This window comes from Pan paniscus, chromosome X (genome assembly GCF_029289425.2).
Source record: "Pan paniscus chromosome X, NHGRI_mPanPan1-v2.0_pri, whole genome shotgun sequence".
Classification (NCBI taxonomy): domain Eukaryota; kingdom Metazoa; phylum Chordata; class Mammalia; order Primates; family Hominidae; genus Pan; species Pan paniscus.
The window spans coordinates 153672163-153692969 of NC_073272.2; the positions used below are offsets into that span (position 1 = coordinate 153672163).

Here is a 20807-nt window from a genome sequence, read left to right on the forward strand (position 1 = left end):
GGAGGCCAGAAGTTCAAGATCAGGGTGTCGGCAGGGCTGTGGTCCCTCTGAAGACTGGAGGGAAAGGTCCGTCCCAGGCCTCTCCCCTGGCTTCTGTCGGGTTGTGGCTGATCTTTGGTGTTCTCTGGCTTGTGGATCTCTGCCTCCACAGCAAGCTCTATACTAAGGCTGTACTAGAAAGTGTTAGCCTTGTCTCTATTGTATCCTTTGATATATATATACATATATATATAGCTCAACCTTGGCTGCCTCCTTGCCAGTCGGCCTACGTGGCTGAGAGGCGTTCTGCTGTCCCCGTCCTTGTGAAGGTATATGCACAGCTATGTGTGGACATAGTGTGGCTGCTCTGGCTCCGGACAGGGCCAGCTTCCTCACTGCTTCCAGCCCCGTCTCACCCAGGGCCTCTGCAGCCCTGGGAGCAGCCAGGCTCTCGGCACACATCTCTGAGACTGCCCAGGAGGATTCGGGCAGTCACCCGAGCACCTGGTCCCTCACGGAGGCGCACTCTGCCTGAATCCCTCCTCCCAGATGACGAGCGCTCACACGAGGCTTCGGTTTCCTCAGTAACCAAGGCCTGCAGCTGACTGGTCACAGAATTCCAGGGAGAGGTGTCCCAGGGACCACCATTGTGATGACATGGCAGCTGGCCCTCCTCCTGCCCCTGTCCCCCCTTATTCCTCTAGCACACGCCTAGCCAGCCCCTGGGGGGTGGCCAGCCCGCCTCAGGCCAGGCCAGCTGAGGGAGACTGGGAGGCCTGTGGCCAGCCTGGCCCTGGCAGCCACACTCTGTGCTCTCTGAGACGGCGCACAGCCACCTGGAGCATCATGAAACCATGAAGGGTGCCCAGGTGCCAGGAGAAGGGAGCAGGGCTAGGCCGGGGCTGGACTGGGAAGGCCGGAGGGGCCTCCGACAGAGGTCAGGGTGCATTTAGAGAAAGGGAATGGCAGAAACAAGGGACTGACAGCAGCAACAGGGACCCAGCGGGCTCCCTGGAGCAGAAGTGGGGACAGGTGGGCAGGTGAGAGGCAGGGGGAGAAAAGGCTCGGTGCCCTCGGGCTCTGGGGCACGCCAGTGCATGGGAGAAAGGGATTCCACAGCAGGCCCATGGGCCTCACCCAGGAATTCCCAGTCTTTTCAAGACAGGACAAGGCCACAGAAAGAACGAGGCCGCATGGTACACACCAAGATGAGGGTAGGGGGAGGACCTGGGTAGGGGGAGGACCTGGGCAGGGAAAGGACTGCGGGGTGTGCCTCGAGTGCCACCTGCGGGCATGGGCCTCTCTGGGCCCCAATAGCGTAGCCAGGCAGAAAGCCGCCCCAGTTCGCCATGCTCCACTCAGAACTCGGTACCCAGTGCAGTGGCTCGTGCCTGCAATCCCAGAGCTTTGGGAGGCCCAGGCAGGAGGATCACTTGAGCCCAGGAGTTCCAGACCAGTCTGGACAACATAGGGAGACCCTGTCTCAAAAAAAAAAAAAAATTGATTAGCCAAGTGGGTGGTGCGTGCCTGTTGTCCCAACTACTTGGAGGGCTGAGGTGGAGGATCGCTTGAGCCCAGGGGGTTGAGGCTGCAGTGAACTGTGATTGATCCACTGCCCTCCAGCCTGGGTGACAGAGTGAGACCCTGTCTCAAAAAATAAATAAATAAATAAACAACCCACCAGAAATCTGTGCCCAGGCCCGATGCCAGGCACCCTGGAGCACAGAGGCATCTGCAGTGCCCATGCCCTCACCAGCTGGCCGATGCCACGGGGGAGGGAAGCAGGGCACCTGAGGTGCATGCCCAGCACTGTGGGGCCAACAGGGAGGAGGGGAGGACACTGCAGGCGGGGAACACGGTGCCAGGACACCAAGCCAAGAAGCAACCTGCTGAGGGGGGTAAGGACCATGCCCACTGCAGGCCAAGGGGTGCCTGGAGGGAGTGGGGCATCTTGCAAAGGCTAGAGGGCCCCTCTCAGGCCAGGACATGACACGAATGTGGGGTTCCGCATCTCTCTCTCAGTGCGCCCCACAGCCCATCAGAGGCCGTGTCCAGCTGCTCCTCCAGGCCCCAAGCCTCTCATCATCATCTGTCATCAGCAGCATCCCCCTCGCACAACCCTGTGCTCATGGACAGATGCCCACTCTCTCCACCGAGAAAGCATTGGGAGAGCAGTGCTGGGCTGGGGACAGGACCTCAAGGGGTTGATTTCTGCTCTGCATGCTCACCCCCTCCCCTCCTCCTTTGGGGGACACCCCAACGCTGCCCATCTCCATGTCAGGCACCCCCTCCCACAATTGTGCTACAGCCCGGCTTCCTCCTTCAGTGAAGGGTGGAGGGAGCGCAGGGGGCCAGGCAGTGGCCCAGGAGCCCTGACCCACTCCCCACCCACTGCCCCATCCTACCTACAGACACAGCCGCACAGGGCCACCAGAGCAGGGATCTCAGGCTCTTTAATTCCTTCCCTCCTGGGGTCTACACACATTGCTACGGCCCCATCCCAGAGCCAGGCTGGGTGCAAAGCCCTGGAGACAGATGCCGCTCCTCCAAACGTCCCGTCTGCTCCTCAGCCAAGGACAGCAGTGGTCCGGGGCAAGCAGGACACAGGCATTCTGTGTTGGGTGGTCCTAGCAAAGGAAAGAAAGGACTTTCGTGCCAGCACCAGCATTGAGGGGAGGCTGGAAAGACGAGTGCCCTGCCAGGCAGATGTGGGGCAGCGTGTACAGCAGGAGGGTGCAGGCACATAGGCAAAGATGTGGGTGAATGTACTTTGTACATGTGATGGACATGAAGTGAGGGAACAGAGAGAGGACTGCAGTACGCTAAACAGTGCCCCCCCCCCAAAATATCTGTCCACCTGGAGCCTCAGCATGTGACCTTCTTTAGAATAAGGCAAGGGAACACGCGATATCCTGCTTCGCTCTGGCAACTGCAAGGCGCGAGTTGGGGCTGGAATGTGGGCCTGGAGGAAGTCGAGGAGAGGACGCCGGGGAAGCGAGCAGGAGCCAGATGGCTCAGGGCCGTGGAGCTGGACTTTGTCCTTGAGGCCACGAGGGGCCACTGAAGGGGGCTGAGAGGAGAAGTGGCCAGGCATCTGGGCAAGGACACTTCCTCTGGCCTTGATGTGGAGGATGGGTGCGAGGCTGGGGCCGTCGTCCAAGCGAGAGGGGACAGGGCCTGGGTCAAGAGAAAATCCAGCAGTGTGAGGGGTGATTATGGAGAGAGAGGAATCAAGGGCACCCCCGAGTTTGGGGTGTGGAGGGAAGAACTTTGGGACATCCAGGCAGCAATGGAGCTACAGGCATGGAACCCAGGAGACACTGATGTCACAGTCGTCCCCCAGAAGAGGGACATAAGAAAGAGACTTGGGACAAGTGGCCAGAGTGAGGGAAAGAAAACCAGAAGGGGGTGGGCATGAGGAGGGAGGCCTTAGGAGGGGACCCAAGCAAGCAGGGGCAGGTGGAGGAAGAGCCTTGCAGGCCTTGGAGTTTGGCAGGAGGCAGATGAGTCCCGTCTGGAAGCCGCCACTTCTCAAGGAAGGCGATGCCAGCTGGCCTGGGCTCTGGGGAGGCGGGTGGGAGAACACACAGCACCCACCGGCAGCAGCTCAGGAGAAACCAGGCCAAAGGGGGCTCTCAACTTGGAAGCTGTGGGGTGGCATGGAACAATTTTGAGATGCTCAGGCCTTTTAGGGAGGTCAGGATGGGCAGGCTCAAGGCTGGTGGCCAGGGGATGAGGGCCAGAGGATGGAGGACACGGGGATGGGAGGAGCCCTAGGGGATAGGTGGGCTTGGCTGAGGAGAGGACGTTCTGGGCACTACAAGTCCCCTTTTCCTGAAGACAGCCTCTGGACACTTCTCTCCCTTGCGGCCTACAGAGCCTACCCAGGCAGACCCGATGTGGCTGTCACTGAGATAACAGCCCTGGGCTTGTGTCTGGGACACGTGAGTTTGAGAAGCCTGGAGGTCACCCAAGGGAACCCACCTGGGGGCAGCTGGGCCCAGGAGCCTGGGGCAGAGACCTGGTGTCACAGGCCAGTGTATGAGCACTGGAGTGACGTCAGCCAGGCGGTGGGCTACGAGGTCCCGACACTCATCCCTCCCCCAAAACAACAATCAATAAGCGACATGCTCAGAGAAACAGGATGGCAGTGTGCTGAGGATCACCAGCTCCTGGTCCTACAGGTCTTCGGGCAACATGAGAAGTGACAAGCGACAGGTAGCACCGACCCAAACTATGAGGACACAAAAGACCCTTCAGAGGCCAAGCAAGGGCCTTCACTGTGGCTCCCTTGGGGCCCTTGAGGTTCTGGCTGAGCTGGGCCGAGAAGAGGGAAGTGAGCATGCACCAGAGACGCCGCCTGCCAGGAGACCCGGCCCAAGAGCTTCCAGGCAGATCTCCCTGCCTTGCCTGTGCTGAGCTCCAAAGAACCACCCACCATCCACCATAGGGCAATTCTGACCACAGCCAGCCAGGGAGCAGGGCTGGGAGCAGGCCAATCCTCAGATGCCAAGGAGCCAGCCTCAGCACCAGCCATCTGTGACACCTCCCTCTGGCTGGGCTCACCACTGCAGCGGGTAGCACAAGAAAGGGAGCAGCCCTGCGGCTTCTGCTTGGATCCTCTAGAGACGGGACGCTCATCCCTCCAGGAAGCCAGTCTCAAGCTGGCTGCCCTGCCGACTGGAAAGTCCACCTAGGCTCATGGTCCTGGGGATCCCATCCTCAGCCTCCCCTGCTTTCCCCTTTAGGGCTGAGAAGAACAGGCAGCCATGGTCCTCATGGCTCTGGCCAGCTCTCCAACCATGCGTCCTGAGAGCTGAGCCTTACAGGCTGACAGACTGGACCCTGGGTCACCCTCATGGTCCCAGCCCATGTCAGCCACAGCCGTCCTTCTTGGAGCTCAAAAGGCAGTGAAGAACGAGTCTCAGGCCCTGCTCCAGGTGGTGACAGCAGTGGCCAGGACTAATGACTAACTCCCAGAGCCGCCTGTGTGCACCCTCCTTTTCTCTGTATAACACTGACATGGCAGTGGGCATGCAGTGTGCAGTGGTGGAAGGGAGATGGCTGTGGAGATGGTTACCCTGTCGTTGCAGGCAGGGCAGTAAGAAGCCCTGGAAGGGGCTCAGTGACCTGCCACAGCCTCCCACCGGGAAGGCCAGGCTGCATGCCTGACCCCACACAAGGAGCCTTGGATGTCCCCTTCCCATCCATGGCATCTCTCAGGCAGAGGCCCACTGGCCCTCTCCGCGTGGATGCGGTTGATCCCTGGGACATGGCTGCCACCTTTCTCACCTTCCCCCTCCTCTCCACCTTCTCTCTGCCCAGGAGCCGGCCCCGAGGTGTAGGCAGGTCATGTGGCACCGCATCTGCACTGCTCTCCTCTCTGGGGCTCTCGGGACCCAAATCAGCCACCGATGTGGGAAGCAGGTACTGAGGGGTAATAGCTGCTCTCTAAATTTAGATGGGAGAACTCCCCAGAGAGCTGGCAGAAATACCCCGAGCCTTCCTGTGGCGAGGCTCTCAGGCAGGAGAATGAAGAGGGGGCAGCGAGAACCTGGGGATGGGGGGCAGCAGGGCTAAGAGAAGGTGACAGAGGAGAAGGCTCACACCTGGGCTGGGGTGCACATGCTCTGGACCACAGCCTTGAACTCCGCCCTGGTGGGGGCGGCCCACATTCAAGGACAGGCCAGCTCTTCTCTGCAATTCCGGTCGCACCCATGGCTCTCCAGCACCCTTCTGCAACCAGGAGGGAGCTGCCTCCTTCCTTGCTCTGGCCGGGTGGGTGGCTTGCCAGGTGACTGAGGCCTGAGCCAGCAGCTCCCCTCCTGCCTGTCCCCCAGCCTATAAGAAAGAGCCACTCAAGGGCAGAGGCAGTTCCCTGCGGAGGGGCGCCCTGGCCATGGGGCCCTGGCTGCTAGTCTGTGGACCTGAGCACATAGCCCGGTCACCGCCCCCGCATTCCATACTTCAGCATCCTCATCCAGAAGCAAACAAGAAGTGCAGCAAACAGCATGGCTTGTCCTCACGGTCACGGCATCAGTGGTGGGAGGGAGGAGACCCTCATCTGTCCCTGGAGCTGCTGTCACCATTACCCAAGGGGCCTGCACACAAGGTGGAAGCTTCAGGACAGCTGTGCTTCCAAGGGTGGCCCACGCGGCGCCCCTGTCCTGGAGGCCACAAGTCTCCATCAGCTGGGACTCTTTGTCTGGAAGGTGACTCGTGGCACCCACAGCTGTGATTCTGTCTCCAGCTGTGCCCCTGATCGCTGCAGGGCCTTGGGCAAGTGGCAGCGGTGGGCAGGAGAGGTGCTGGGTGCTCCCAGATGCCAGAGCAGCAAGGGGCTCAGCAGCCTGAGGGTGGGGATGGGTCTGGGTGCAGGAAGCCAATGGGGCCCACCAGGCTGGGCCTTTCGGTGCTGGGAGGAGATGGGGAGTGGTGGAGGGAGGCAGCCAGACAAGCCAACAGGTGCTGTGACCGAGCGCGCAGGGGCAGAGGCCCCCGAGGAGTGAGCTGAGAAAAACCCACAGCCTCCAGGAGCCACTCTCCACCCCCACAGACATCTGAGCCAGGGCAAGCGCTCGCCACAAGCCCCTGCCTGGGCCTGGCCATGGCTGCCTGTCTCGTGTCTTATCTTGTTACCTGTGGTGAGACACCCTGACTGGAGAAGCATGTTCCTGGAAGGGGGGCAGGGTGGGGGATGCTGAAATGTGGCCAGAAAGGCAGGTGGGCCTTTCCTCCTGGGCCAGGCGGGGCAAAGGTTGGGGGATCTGCAGCAGGGGAGCCGGGTGGACTGGGAACATCCTTGGCACCCCCAATCTCCCCAGACCCATCGTTTCACCCTTGGTGGCTCCCCTCTCTCCTGGTTCCCTTAGCCCTGGACGTCCCTGGGCCACGCGGGAAAGTCACCTGCTGCCCTCTCTCCTCCTCTTCCCCTGCACGGGGTCTGGACAGAGGCTCCTTGTCTCCCCTCACTTCCCTTCCCCTGTCTAGCCCAGGGGTGTGGGTGGCTGGCTGTCCCGGTAAAAGGATTATATCATCTGTAATGTATATCCAGACGCACATGCACTGCTGCTCGGGAGGACAAGACAAGGAGAGGGAGCCAGTGCAGCTGGCCAGAGGGGAATTGTATTGAACCTGAACCTGAGCCCTCCCCAAATGGGGGTGGTAATGGATCACCAGGTCCCGGCCCGCAGAAATCAATCGCTGCACAGGCTGGCGCTCTGTGCTCTACCCCCCTCCCTTCCCTCTCACCTACCTCCTGTCCCTCCCTGGTGCTCACACCCCTGGGCACTCAGCTGCCCGGCTGGCCTGCCTTTGACCTCGTCTGCAAGTGACATTTCAGAGCCATTTTGTTTCAAATGTCTGGGCACGGCTCCTTTGGGAGCGGCTGCAGACAGGTAGGGTGCTTCTGAAGACATGGTAACTGGTAGCGGGGTACATCTAGAAGATGCCGGCTGAAGCGCTTCAGATATGGGAGGGTGCAGAGGGAGGAGTTGGAGGGTTGGCGCGGGGGGGTGGGGGGATTGTCATGTGAACAGAAGGCTTCAGCTGCAGAAGCCATCTCTGTGGGACCCAATGGTTACCCAGAAATGAAGTCTCGGATGTGTGTGCACCCTGGCTCCGGAGCCCGCAGATGTGATCCAGGTTCCATGCAGGGACACAGGCAGGGAGGACCCAGCACTCGGAGGCAGCAGCAGCAGGCGCCGTGGTGTGCTGAGACAAGCCAACAGCAGGGCAGCCTGGGGACCCTGGGCGGGGCCCTGAGGAGGGCGCTTGGCTTATGGCAGGAACGTGCCTGCCCCTGTGCCAGCTGTGAGGCTTTGACGGCCATCACCTTTCCCATGGTCTCTCCCCAAAACCTCATTTGCCTGGAGAGTGGCCTGGAATCGGGCCCTGAACAAACTGTCCCTTAACAGATATGGATGCCTTCAGCCAAAGCCCTCCATGTCAGAGGGTGTGAGTTGGGCCCGCCGCCAGAGGCACTGCTAGGCTAAAGACCTCTCTACCCCCAGCAAAGTGCAGCTCCCTTGCCCCTCCACCTTGCCCGGGGCTGGCGGTTCCTGTGTCTGATTTCAAGGTCTCTGGGGAGCACCTTTGGGATTCGGGAGGGCGTGGGGTCTGACAGGAAACAAGATGGCCACTTCCCAATGGCCATCCCCAAGGAAGGGACAGGAAGGACGGCAGTGGCCTTGGGGTTCCGGGTGGAATGGAGGGCGAGGGCTGGGGCGGCCCCGTCACCTCACCCTGAGACTCCCGTCAGCAGCAGATGGACCCAGCTGCTTCGGAGTCAGAGACCCAGCTGTGCCCTCGGTTCTGCCAAGCAAACTTGCACTCACTCAAGTCCCCCTTGGGAGTGTTCTGCATTTTCTTCCGCAGCCCTGGGGATGAAGAGGGAACCGCTATTTCCTGAGGCTGAGCAGGCCTGTGCCTCACGAGCTCCCCGGGCATCTCCGGGCAGGCCTGGCCTTTGCATGCTCCTCTTCCGGCAACGGATGGGTCTTGTTGCCCGGAGAGCAGAGACACCAGGAGGGCTGGGAGTGGGAGCTGTGCAGGGGCGAGGGTGGCATTCTTCAATCCAAATGTTTCTCCGCCAGCCTCTCAGCCCTGAGTCACTAAAGCACAGGATGGTGGCGGAGGGGGGGATGTTAACAAACCTTGCTAGAAGCTCCTCTGAGTCAGCTCACCCGCCAAGCCTTTGCCGGGGGTCAGCTGGGCACCCAGGCCATGGGCACAGCTGTCGTACATCCTTCCCAAACAGGAGGTGCCCTCAGTGGAGGGGGAGTGTGAAAGGCAGCCCCCTGTTTGTAGGGCACAGCTTCTGTGGAATATTGATTTCTTAGGAAAGGTTCGGTAACTTCAGCACGTCTAGCAGTACGGGCACCAGTGGCAGCTGCATGCGCTCGCCTGCGTGGCATGGCTCGGGTAGGTGCAAGCTCAAGTCCTGGGCAGCCTGACTCCCCAAGGCTGTAGGGGAGAGCCCCAGTGCAGTCCCATGAGGCCCAGCGTCCAGAGCAGGAAGACAGTTGCAGGGCCAGAGGCCTGCTCCCAGGAGGGGCTGTGCTGCCGCCAAGGCTGAAAAGGTGCAGAGGAGCAGTCGGGGCCCAGAGCAGGGTGGGCAGGCCTGGCTGGCGACAGCAGGACCCTCCCAGCTCACGCACCATGGCTTGAAACTGCAGCACAGCTAGGAGGGTCCTTGGAGATCACATGGTCCCACCTCTCTCCCCAAACGTACATACCAGGAAATGGAGACCCAGATGGGACAGGGACCTGGGCTCCAGAGGCAAAGCTGCTGCCCTCGCCTCTTCCAGGGGTAATGACTCAGGGGAATTCAGCGCTGCGGCAGACACAGCCAAGCGGCCAGCGGAGCTGCTGGCATCCCAGCCCTGCCTGGCCGCACCTTATCCTGTGCTCCCTGGGCGGAGAAGACGGCCCTTGATGCTCACAGCCTCCTGCCGGGTCTCAGGCAATCCCCCACTGCAGGCACGAGGCCGGGCTCATACACTGCTGGTCTGGGAGCCCCAGAAAGGCCAGGTGCACATCTCCACGGGCTGTCCTCTGCCTCCCCTCCCCACGCAATCTTCCGCACTCACACTCGCTCAGGCTCTAGGCTTCTGAACTCAGCCAGCCCAAGCCACATCCTTCTCTGCCACTACACTATTGTGCCACCACCAGGGAGCCACAGACTCAGTTTCCCTGGCTGTAGCATGGGGACAATCTCCTCAGACTTCCAGAACTGCTGTAAGGATAAAATGAGGTCCTTGATGGCAATGCGTGTGACCTTTGGCACAAAGGAGAAAGCTAACGGGACCTAGTGACAACAGCCGCTCCCTACTGGCTTCCAGCCCCTCCCCCACCCAAACGTCCTGGCTCCACCCCTTCCAGGCACTGAGGCTCAAATGCTATTACTATTAGCCAGAATCTGACACATGAGAATGAGAGGAGACACTGCAGGGGGACCTGGGGTGGGGGATGGAATTGGCAGCGCTGTCAGCCAGACTTTATACCCTCTTCACTGTGGGAGCAGGAGGTGGCTCTGGGGCACCAAGTTGCGCCCAGTCCTCAATGGGCCCCTTCGCTAGGGTGCCAGTGCAGATTCTGCGCTGTAACCGTCCGCCTAGCCCAGGCCCAGCCTAGTTCAGGGCCCCCAACCCCACTCCCGCGCCCCAAGCGCCGGAGCCCCCACTCATTAGCGCCACTGGGGACCGGGGAGCGCAGGGCGCGTCGGGCAGGACTGGCCTAGAGAACAGAGGCTTGCAGGTGGGAGGAAGGCGGCGGGGGGGGGGGCGGGCGTGGGAGGTGGAGGGAGACGCCGGGCAGGCCGCGGCCCCTCCCCGCTCCCTCCCCGCGAGCCGCCAGCTACAGTGCCCCTCCTGGGCAGGGGGCGGAGAAGACGGCGACTGGAGGGGAGAAGGCGGCGGCAGAGGCGGAGGAGGCAGCGGCGGCGGAGGCGGGATTTGGAGTTTCCCTCCGCAGCGGCGGCGGCGGCTGCCCCTCGGCTCCAGGAGAGGCCGCCACCCGGGGTTCCGGTGGCGTTAGGCTGCAGCAGTGGCGCTTCCCGCCGCCCGAGCTTCGGAAACTTCCCGGCCGCGACGCAGGGAACCGGCGCGGAGAACCGAGCAGAGCGGAGGTGAGTGGAGCAAGCGGCGCCCCGGGGACCCCCACCCCACCCGGCCTGGCTGCCCCCGCCCCGACGTGCGCTCCTCCACCCTGCACCCCCAAAGTCCTGACAACGCACACCCCACGAAGCCGGCGCACGCGCCCCTACGACACCCATTCGGTGCTGCTCCGCACACCCCCGCACACCGCCCGTGCACCTCCCGTGTCTCCTGCCACTTACACCGGCTGCACACTCGCGCGCATACAAACCACGCACCACAGACCCGGGTGCCTGTAGTGCACACACTAGCAGCCCCTGCCCCACCACTCACCACTGTCCCCAACTCATGCCAACCCACCGAGACCCTGCCACGCCCCAGTACACACCCAGGCGCACACGCACGCTTCCAACACATCTCTGCCATACCTGCACCAACATAGCTCCCCCTACCATGCCCCCACCACCTCGAACTCCCCATCTGCCCATTACAGACACCCCACCCACGTTGCCAGCCCAGAGACACTGCAGTCCACCCACCCTGGAGCGAGGTCCCGTCAGAAACCCACATCCCAGCGGCTGACGCTCCCCACGTCCCAGGCACACACCTCCAGCATCTCCAACGCGCACTCTCATCCACCCCAGCACGCGCGCACACCTGCTGGATTCACGCTCTCCAGCACCCTGCCCCGCCCCCATCACAAATAGCCTTCGACACCCCCCAGCACACCTCTGAGTCCCTCCCTCCCTCCCCCCCAACACCTGGCACGCGGGATCTAGAGGCTGCAGCATTTGGTGGCATCCCTGCCAGGCACCTCTGGCTCCCCTTCGGCAGAGGCTCAGCAGCCTTGGGCCCCCCAGGTGCCTCCCTAAACAGACCTTGAGACTCCCCAGCGACTAGCTTGGCCTCTTCCCTAAGAAATAAAGAAGGCACTTTGGGGTCCAAGGTAGGGTACTTAGATGTGGAAGCAAGGGGCCCCGGGGAGGGGCGGGGAGGCGGCGGAGAGAGCCCGGCGCTGAAATGGAGGCGGCCCAGGTGGGACCAAAGGGGCGCCAGCTGCCCGGCAAGCACGTAGTAGGTGGGTTCCATGGGGGCTGGCGTCCGCGTGCGCTGTCTGGGTGCCTGCCTGCGTGTGTGTTACGGGGAGGGCTGTGTGTGCACGTGTGCTTGTGCGTGTCGGGGTGGGGGAGGAGTGTGTGATCGGCAGAAGGAAAAGCAGGAGCAGCTCCCTCAGGCAACAATTGGTTTCATTCATTCATGCCTTCTTTGTTAACGAGCATTTCTTCCGCGAGCGCCGGGCGCGTGCCAGGCCCTGCACTGGGGGCTGGGGCCAGCCTGGGGCCGGGCACACACCCGTTCCTGCCTTGGAGGAACTCCCAGTCCCGCGAGGAGACCGACCAGGAAAAGCAGAAAGCCATCCCCAGCAGAAAGTGGATTTGGTGGAAAAGACACTGGATTTGGCAGGCACGCTGTCGCTGGGACTTGTGCTCTTGGCCATGTGACCCGGCCGCGACAGCCGAAATCCTGTCACTCGGCCCGGCGGGAACGGTGCCTCTCGTGGGGGAAGGCGGCGCGGCGCCGCTCTCGGGAGGCTCCCGGGACCAGAGGGCGCACGCGGCGCGCGCGAGGCCTGCAGGCGGCGGCGTCCCCGCGGCCTCCAGGGGGCGCTGGCCCGGCCCGGCCCGGGGGAGGCCCGGGGCGCCCGGCGGGGGCGGGGGCGGGGGCGGGGGCGGGGGCGGCAGGCGCAGCGCCCACCCTGCGGCGGGCAGCGAGCGCGCGGCCTGGCTCAGCCCGCCGGAGGGGGCCAGACGAGGCCCGGGCGCGCGGCGCGGCCTCCCCCAGCACAGCGCACCCGGGAGCGGCTGCCGGCGGGGCGGCGCCCAGAGCCGGCGCTACAGGGGGCCTGAGTGGGGGCGGCCCGGCGAGGGTCGCGGGTTAGAGGGGGATTAGGGGGTTGGCTGCGCTCAGCCCTGCAGTGCGGAGGTGGCAACAGGTTCCCATTTGTCCTGTTGCTGGCGCTGCGGGCGCTGTGGGCCCCGAGCACTGAGCTCTGACTTTGGAAATTGAGCCCCTCATGGCCTCCTCCCAAATGCTTTCTCCCGGTGGGAGGACTTGGCAGCAGGGCTCCGCAGTTAGGTGCAGGGGAGCCCCTCGCCAAGCGTCGGGAGACGTGGACCCTTGGATCCTAGGCTTCCCCTCCCTTCCCCATTGCGGAGGTTGCCTCTCCCCGTCCTCATTCCAGCCCAGCTCCTCTCACCTCCAGGGAACCCTCTCCAGAGAGCGCCACTGAGCAGCTCAGGAGCTCCCTCTCTAGCCGAACTGAGCCCCCACGGCAGGGCGGGCCGGGGAAGTGGCTGTCCAGCTCCCTGCTGGTCACAGCCCTGGGCCACCCCCACTATCCACAACAAGACTGGCACATGGCAGAACCTCCGTGGTGCCTTCAACCCCTGCCCACTCTGAGCTCCCACCCACAGCTGCAGTGGGCCTGGAGGCAGCCCCCAGGCTGGGTGCCGGTGTCCACCTCCACCACTGTGGAGCTAGGCTGTGGACAGAAAACAGAAGACAAAGTCCCTGCCCCAGGAACACACTGAGAAAGGGGGAAAGTGACCACACTAGGGAGCACAGAGGAGGGAGACTACTGGCTCCGAGTTGGGAAGGCTGCCTGGAGGAGGGGGCCTGAAGAATGAGCAGAATCTCAGAATCTGGGCAGGGGGCATAGGAGGGAGGCCTGGGCTGGGGCCCTTGCCCACTGGGTGAGAGAAGGAAGGGCACAGTCCAGCTGCCCAAAGCCCTTGGATGCAGGAATTAGGACTCATGTTAGACGCAGGGACATGGGGGGTGTGGCCGGAAAGCAGCCCAGTGCCAGGGTCCTGGGAGTCCCCGGCTAGCAGCCCACTGCCCAAAAGGGAGGGAGAGAGGCAAACTGGAAGCCCCTTAGAGGTGACCCACCTAGCTTTCCGTCACCTGCCCTCTTACCTAACCATGACCTGAGACATTTTCTCCTCTAACTCCATGGCTCCTGAGAGGAGTCGTTAGACTCGTAGTTTGCTTTGCATTTTCCACTTGTTAGAAAAATGCTTTGTGGTGCCCATCCTCGTGTGCATAACTTTGCTTTCTTTTACTTTAGTTCCTTAGATTCCCAAAAGTGGTCAAAGGGTTGGGATTTTTTCCTAGCTCTTGATATTGCCAGATTAATTTCCAAAGGGGTCGTACCAATATATAACCCTGCAACAGTTGAACAGCACGCTGATTTCACAGCAATCTTGCCAGCACTGCGTGTTCTCAAAAATGAGAACATTTCTAATGCAGTAGGTGGGAAGTGTTACCTCGTTGGTCATTGTTACTTGTTTATTGGAGTGGCTTTCCTTCCACGCCTGAAGTTGAACCTTCCCCCAAATATTTGTTAGGCCACCGCATTCCCTCCTTCCTGCAGTATGCAGTGTTTTCAGGTTCTTTGCCCATTTATCTACAGGGGTCTTAACCTTTTAGTTGGGTATGAGCTTTATCTTATCTGGTGTACATTTTCCTTCAACACTGTTATTTGCTTTTGTTGAGCTTTAAGCAGAGAAGGGACTTTTAGCCAGATCAGCATTGTGGACACCTCCCCCTGACCCTGGTCTCCTGCCTCAGTGCTCACCACACCTGAGACCTTGTCCAGTGCTCTTGCTGCCTGTGGATCTGTCCCGCCTGTTGTGCCCATGGAGGAAAGGATGGAGGCCACCAGCCTTGGTTGAGTGGATGGCATTCTGACATTGGGCAGGGCTGGGCAGGGCAGGGTGGAGGGCAGGTCGTTGCAGGCCCGGAGGCAGGGAGACTGTTGTGCAAGACGTGACAGTGACCTGGCCTAAAGCTGATGAATTTGAGCCCTCGGCTAGGGCAAGGGACAGGGGAGAGAGGCGAGGATGTGAGAGATATTTAGGTAGAAACTAGTTCTTTCCCCTTTGATTAGCCGAAGGGGGGTTAAGGGAAGGAGGCAGAGTGGGGAGCCACAGGTGACTCTTAGGATCAGTAATGTGATAAGAGCAGAGTGCCCCAGTTTAGGGCTGGGAGCTCAGGGTTCCTGGGTGCTTTTGGCCAGTCCTGTGCGAGTGAAGCGGGCTGGTATTGGTAGGTATCCAGGAGCTACGCCTGCCTGCCTAGCCCTGCAGCAGACCTCTGGGCCAAAGCTGCACTAAGTTTCTGGTCCTGCCTCCTCCTCCCCTCCGTGATTTCGGTGGCATCCCAAGTTTGCCCAAGCTGCTAGCTCTGAGCCCATTACAGAGATGGGGCCACTGAGATCCAGGCAGGGGAGAAGATGGTCCAGTATCACCCTGTGAGTTGGGTTGGAGGCAGCTTCTGCGGCAGAGGGGCTGGGCTCTGGCCCTCACCCCTCCCCCTGCCTCCCGAGGCCAGGCTGGCGCCGGCCAGGGGAGCCGCAGCTGGTCCCCTGCTGGGCCCCTGACCTGCCCTTGGCCTCTGCCCCGACCCCGTCCCGCCTCGGTGGAAGCCCCAGCTCAGCCGACTCGCAGGTCCCACCCGACTGCTTCGGCTAGCACCCGTTGGCTCACCGGCCCGCCGGGCCCGCCCCCGGAGCCCCGCCCCGGCCCGCCCCTCGGAGTTGTAACTCCACGTCCGAAGGCAGTTTCCAAGGTGGAAGCTGGGTCCGGCTGCCAGGAAGCGGCCGGTGCGCGGGCTGCGCGGGGCTCGGCTTCCACGTGCGAGCCTGCACCGCCGCCCCGCCCTCTCCTGGCGGCCAGGCCTGGGGACTCTCTGCCCCGGGACGGCGCCTCGCGTTCCGCCGTGGCAGTGGCCGTGGCCAGAACGTCCACGCGCGGTCGTCCACCGCCGGATCTCGCTCCAGGTCTCTTTCCTTTTGTTCTCTCCTAGGGGTAGGGGGAGATGGGGGACCGGGGGCCAGATCACCTCTGAGAGGACTCGCTGAGGCCCAGCACCTCGTCGCCTCCTCTGTTCCCCTGGCCCACCTGGCCCTGGGGGAGATCTAGGCCTCGAACGGCACTCCTCGCACGCACACCCCCAACCAGAGTCGGAAGCTCGAACTTGGGGAGCGTTCGCGAGAAGACCGAGACAGGAGCAGAAAGGGGGTATGGAGGGAGGCGGCTGCGACCTCAGGGTACCCCAAGATGAGCCTCGAAGGGGCGGTTAGCCGCTCAGCCCTCTTCTCGAGGACCCTTCCCCGGGCCGAGCTGCTGCCTGGGGGTTTTCTTGGGGCGCCTTGTTGGGAGTCCTCATGGTGGTGGACCCTGGGCTCCCGCCTTCAGGACGCGGGGCCGGCTTCAAGTCTGAGCCCCCTCGGCCCTCCGGTAGCTCACACCGCGCCTTCTCTCTCTTCGCAGCGCCCGTGGTCCAGCGTGTAGGGAGCCGATCGCCCATGGAGGGTCTGGGCCGCTCGTGCCTGTGGCTGCGTCGGGAGCTGTCGCCCCCGCGGCCGCGGCTCCTGCTCCTGGACTGCCGCAGCCGCGAGCTGTACGAGTCGGCGCGCATCGGTGGGGCGCTGAGCGTGGCCCTGCCGGCGCTCCTGCTGCGCCGCCTGCGGAGGGGCAGCCTGTCGGTGCGCGCGCTCCTGCCTGGGCCGCCGCTGCAGCCGCCCCCGCCTGCCCCCGTGCTCCTGTACGACCAGGGCGGGGGCCGGCGCCGGCGCGGGGAGGCCGAGGCCGAGGCCGAGGAGTGGGAGGCCGAGTCGGTGCTGGGCACCCTGCTGCAGAAGCTGCGAGAGGAAGGCTACCTGGCCTACTACCTCCAGGGTAGGTGCCGCGGGGCCCTCCTTCCAGGGGGTTCGGGATTCATTTGACCTTAGGCCAGCCCCACTTCTTTTTTTCTAAAGCGAGTTGAGGCCCCCCTCCGCTGATGACCTGCCAGGCTGCTTTGAGAGGAGGGAAGCCTGAGTGTGACCGTGGGCAAGTTCTTCACCCTTGGCAGCCCAATCTCTGAGCCTGGAAAATGGGGAGAATTAGCCTGACCTGAGCTAGTTCTCAGGATGCTCAAGAACGAATGACAAAGTGCGGGCTCCCCAGGGTCTCGGCAAGGGTATCCCCACCTCCCCAACCTGCTCAGGAATGAGCAAGGGAGGCAGGGGTCAGACAGCACTGGTGCAATCACGGCTCACTGAAGCCTCCTGGGCTCAAGCGATCCTCCCGCCTTAGCCTCCCGAACAGCATATAAAGTGTCAGGTTTCCAGCCCGGGGAAATAGTATCTGTAAATAGAGATGCTGGCTTCTTGAGCCATATTCTCCCCCAAGTTCCCCCACATCTTGGGGTCCCACTTCATCCCTGAGAGTCAGGAGATGCCCAGGCAGAGAGCTGACATCTGAGTTCCTCCTTTTCTTTAGCTGATGGCCGCAGTCCTCCCTAAGGCTGGCAGTACATCTCGGCTCTGTTGAGCCCTCACACCTGCCTCAGCTTGACCCTAGGGGTGTAAGATCCTTTCCAGTGGCTCAGCGTGAGCCCAGCTTCTTGCAGCCCGAGCTGACTGAGGGTGGCTAGGGCCCCACGTGGGTACCAGGACACACCAAGCTGCTGGGTTTTGTGTTCCCTTTGGGAACATTTGCAAACCCTCCAAGTTGTCTAGGGTCATCTCCCCAGCCCCAGACAGAGGCACTTGGCTGCCCAGGAGGCCAGGTCAGCAGGCCCCATGCCCTCTCCCCAACAGGAGGCTTCAGCAGATTCCAGGCCGAGTGCCCTCACCTGTGTGAGACCAGCCTTGGTGGCCGTGCCGGCTCCAGCATGGCGCCGGTGCCCAGTCCAGTGCCTGTGGTGGGGTTGGGCAGCCTGTGCCTGGGCTCCGACTGCTCTGATGCGGAATCCGAGGCTGACCGCGACTCCATGAGCTGTGGCCTGGATTCGGAGGGTGCCACACCCCCACCAGTGGGGCTGCGGGCATCCTTCCCTGTCCAGATCCTGCCCAACCTCTATCTGGGCAGTGCCCGGGATTCCGCCAATTTGGAGAGCCTGGCCAAACTGGGCATCCGCTACATCCTCAATGTCACCCCCAACCTCCCAAACTTCTTCGAGAAGAATGGTGACTTTCACTACAAGCAGATCCCCATCTCTGACCACTGGAGCCAGAACCTGTCGCAGTTCTTTCCGGAGGCCATTGAGTTCATTGGTGAGTCCACCCCACCCACCCTTCCCTCCTGTCCTCCCCAAGGCCTGCTCTGGCCTCCCCCTTGTGAGTACTCCTCCCAAGCCCGGCTGCCATTCCCAGAGCCAAAAGCCTAGGTGACAGTTCTAGGGGACAGGCAGAGCTAGGGCGGCCCCCAGAGGCCACTAGAGAAACCTCCAGGCTGTGGCCATCTGGCTCAGGGGGCAGGGCGGGGTCTTTGAGGGCCCTTCGGAAGGCCTCGGCCTCACACACGCCTGCCCTCCGGGTCTCCCGGGCCCTTTCCTGCCCCATCTAGATGAGGCCTTGTCCCAGAACTGCGGGGTGCTCGTCCACTGCTTGGCGGGGGTCAGCCGTTCTGTCACCGTCACTGTGGCCTACCTCATGCAGAAGCTCCACCTCTCTCTCAACGATGCCTATGACCTGGTCAAGAGGAAGAAGTCTAACATCTCCCCCAACTTCAACTTCATGGGGCAGTTGCTGGACTTTGAGCGCAGCTTGCGGCTGGAGGAGCGCCACTCGCAGGAGCAGGGCAGTGGGGGGCAGGCATCTGCGGCCTCCAACCCGCCCTCCTTCTTCACCACCCCCACCAGTGATGGCGCCTTTGAGCTGGCCCCCACCTAGGGCCCCGTGGCCGGCAGGCCGGCCCCTGCCCCACCCCCACCCACGGGTGTCCCTGCCCACTCGTGTGGCAAGGGAAGGGAGGGCAGGAGGGCTCGGCCTGAGCAGGGTGCTGGGGGGAGAGCGCAATACCTCACGCGGGCTGCCGTCCTAATCAACGTGCCTATGGCGGGACCACGCTCGGAGCCTGCCTCTTCTGCGACTGTTACTTTTTCTTTGCGGGATGGGGGTGGGGGTTCCCTCTCCAGGTGGTTGTCCAGGCCCAGGCCCCGGCCCTGGGTGCTCAGCCAGCTCGGCTAGGCCCTGCACCTCCCTGCGCTTCCCCCTTCAGGAAGGGTGTGTGCCACCTCGTTGCCACAGGGACTGGATCCCAGTCCCGCCCCTGTCCCCAAGTGGCTGCTTGGGGGAGAGGCATTTGCCATCACTGGTGTTGTCACCTCCCTGTTTCTCCACCAAGGGCTTGGGCCTCTCGGGGCTGGGGCCTCCCAGGGGATGGGGACCCAGAGGTGCAGTGGCCGCCCACATCCATGGCCTAGGAGCTACTGGGCAGGTTCCCGGCCACACATCTGGTGGGCTGTTTTTTTTTTTTTTTTCCTCTTCCCCCAGATGTCTTGACGGGATCACTGGGGCTCTTTGTGAGTGAGGGTGGCCAAACTACCGCCGGAGGAGATGGGGTCTCAGAGCGAGAGCTGCGGAGGGGGAGGGGAAGAAGAAGGCCTCACTTTTGCTGCTGCGGGGCCCACACAGCCGCTGCTACTTTGGGGGGTGGGGAAGGGGCCAAGCTGCAGACACACACAGTCATTCATTTCTGTCCACACCCCTGTGGGTGGCGGGTGTGCGTGTGTGCGCTTGTGTGTACGCGCGTGTCGGCACTCACACACACATGCTAGCCCACTGATGCACCCAGCCCAGGGCTGGCAGTCTTTGTGGCGTGGGGCCGTCTCACCCTGGAGCCTGGAGAGGATCTATGCTTGTTTGTTTTTGTAATCCATATCATAGTTGCTTTCTTTAATTGTTCCTTCTGAATAAACAGTTTATTTAAGATACTGAGTAGAGAGAGAAGCTACCTCCTGAGCGCCTTGGAGGGTTTGGGGGAAGGACGCCCTCTTGGTCTCTCTGGACTGCCCATGGTGGAAAGGGGCATGTGCCAGGCTGGCCAGGGACTCAAGTGCCACCCCACTCCCTGCCCCATGTTATCATTTCCCATCTTGTGCTTACACTGCCCGCTGGCCCACGCTCTGAGTCGCCCATTCATTCACCTCCATTTGAACCCCTAGTCTGTGCCACACACTGTCCTGGGGACTAGGTTGCAGCAGTGAGCTCCGCCTGCTCAGAGCAGACTTTCTAGTGGGGGAAGAAACGACAAATGCAACGGTCACAGCACTGCGGTTGTGCCGTAGATGTTCATTGCCATGGACAGAGCAGAAAAGTGAGGGTCCAGCACTCACAACTGATCCCTGAGACACCGGCCAAGTCAGCCCCGAGCCCTGCCTGGAGCCTCCTGAGGGCTGCCCCGGCTGGGTGGCATCCTGAGAGTGACAGGGAGGGGTGTGGGCAGACTGGCACATGTGAGTGTTGTGGTTCTCTGGCTGTGGAATTTGGGCTGCAAAGGCCCAGGCTGGGGACTAGAAGAGCCCCATGGAGAACATGGAGACCAACGGGCCACCTAAAGGGACAGAGGTGAACTGCACCTCTCCTCATCTTGGGACACTGCAAATGGCTTCTCCACACCATAACTGGCGGGGTCTATAAAGCTGTGACTCTCCACCATGGACATGTAGTAGAGGGGAAGGGCAGCTGGAGGGTGGCAGGGAGCGAGTGCAGCCAGTGAAAGCTGTGGAGGCTTTGGAGCAATGTGGCCCAGAACCCACAATCTAAAGGCATATGCGTGAATGGCTGAGCTGGTAGGAAAGGAAGAGCAAGGTGATGAACTGAGAAATGAGGTGAATCCTCTGGGCCAGCGGAGTAAGCCACTCTGGGGTTAGCCCAGGAGCCAGGACCCTCCACTGGAACGCAGCCCCACCAACACCTTGATTTCTGTCCAGTGAAATCTATTTTGAATGGCTGATCTACTGAAATGGAAGATGTGAAATCTGTGTTGCTGTAAGCCACTAACTCTGTGGTAATTTATTACAGCAGCCACAGAACTCTACTAGAACAGGTGACCTAGGAAGATATATCCCAAATAAAGAAGAGGGTGTGTGCTGATCTTGACCTTGGATCTGGGGGGAAGTGGAATAAAAGGAAAATGTTCCCCCTCCCCTGAGAGCTTATAGCCACAAGCTGAACTGTTCTTTTAGAGTGGTCTAGGCATAGAGTAGTGGACACTCCAGAATCTCTCTCAGAGGGACTTAGAAATAGTGATTCAGCCAGGCACGGTGGCTTACACCTGTAATCCCAGTACTTTGGGAGGCTCACCTGAGGTCAGGAGTTCAAGACCAGCCCGGCCAACATGGGGAAACCCTGTCTGTACTAAAAATACAAAAAAAACAAAAAAAAAAAAACTGAGCTGGGCA

At 61.7% G+C, this 20807-nt stretch overlaps 1 protein-coding gene and 1 long non-coding RNA gene across 6 annotated transcripts; one reads left to right on the forward strand and one right to left on the reverse strand.

The window, feature by feature from the left end:
- Positions 1–10: 10 nt before the first annotated feature.
- LOC117977625 (uncharacterized) lies at positions 11–11339 on the reverse strand. Its single transcript, XR_004668792.3, has 3 exons — positions 11114–11339; positions 2385–2606; positions 11–1457 (listed from the first exon to the last, which is right to left on the reverse strand). It is a non-coding gene; the product is annotated as an uncharacterized LOC117977625 (long non-coding RNA).
- On the forward strand, positions 10325–19333 carry DUSP9 (dual specificity phosphatase 9). Of its 5 annotated transcripts, none has more exons than XM_003804845.4 (4): positions 10325–10606; positions 15908–16315; positions 17221–17676; positions 17969–19333. In XM_003804845.4, the coding sequence occupies exons 2-4, from the start codon at positions 15943–15945 to the stop codon at positions 18292–18294; spliced, it is 1155 nt and encodes a 384-aa protein (XP_003804893.1). In that variant the 5' UTR covers positions 10325–10606; positions 15908–15942; the 3' UTR covers positions 18295–19333. The 5 variants fall into 5 exon arrangements, with proteins under 5 accessions (XP_003804893.1, XP_008962489.1, XP_034805819.1 ...); XM_008964241.4 differs by lacking the exon at positions 10325–10606 and adding an exon at positions 11459–11652; XM_034949928.3 differs by lacking the exon at positions 10325–10606 and adding an exon at positions 12409–15414.
- The last annotated feature ends 1474 nt before the right edge of the window (positions 19334–20807 follow it).

Excerpts from the sequence above, each read along its gene's own strand:
- DUSP9 (XM_014343583.5), top strand. The coding sequence starts at position 15,802 with ATGGTGGTGGACCCTGGGCTCCCGCCTTCAGGACGCGGGGCCGGCTTC. Across the intron at positions 16,316-17,220 it reads CCTGGCCTACTACCTCCAGG|GAGGCTTCAGCAGATTCCAG; the intron begins GTAGGTGCCGCG and ends TCTCCCCAACAG. Across the intron at positions 17,677-17,968 it reads GGAGGCCATTGAGTTCATTG|ATGAGGCCTTGTCCCAGAAC; the intron begins GTGAGTCCACCC and ends TGCCCCATCTAG.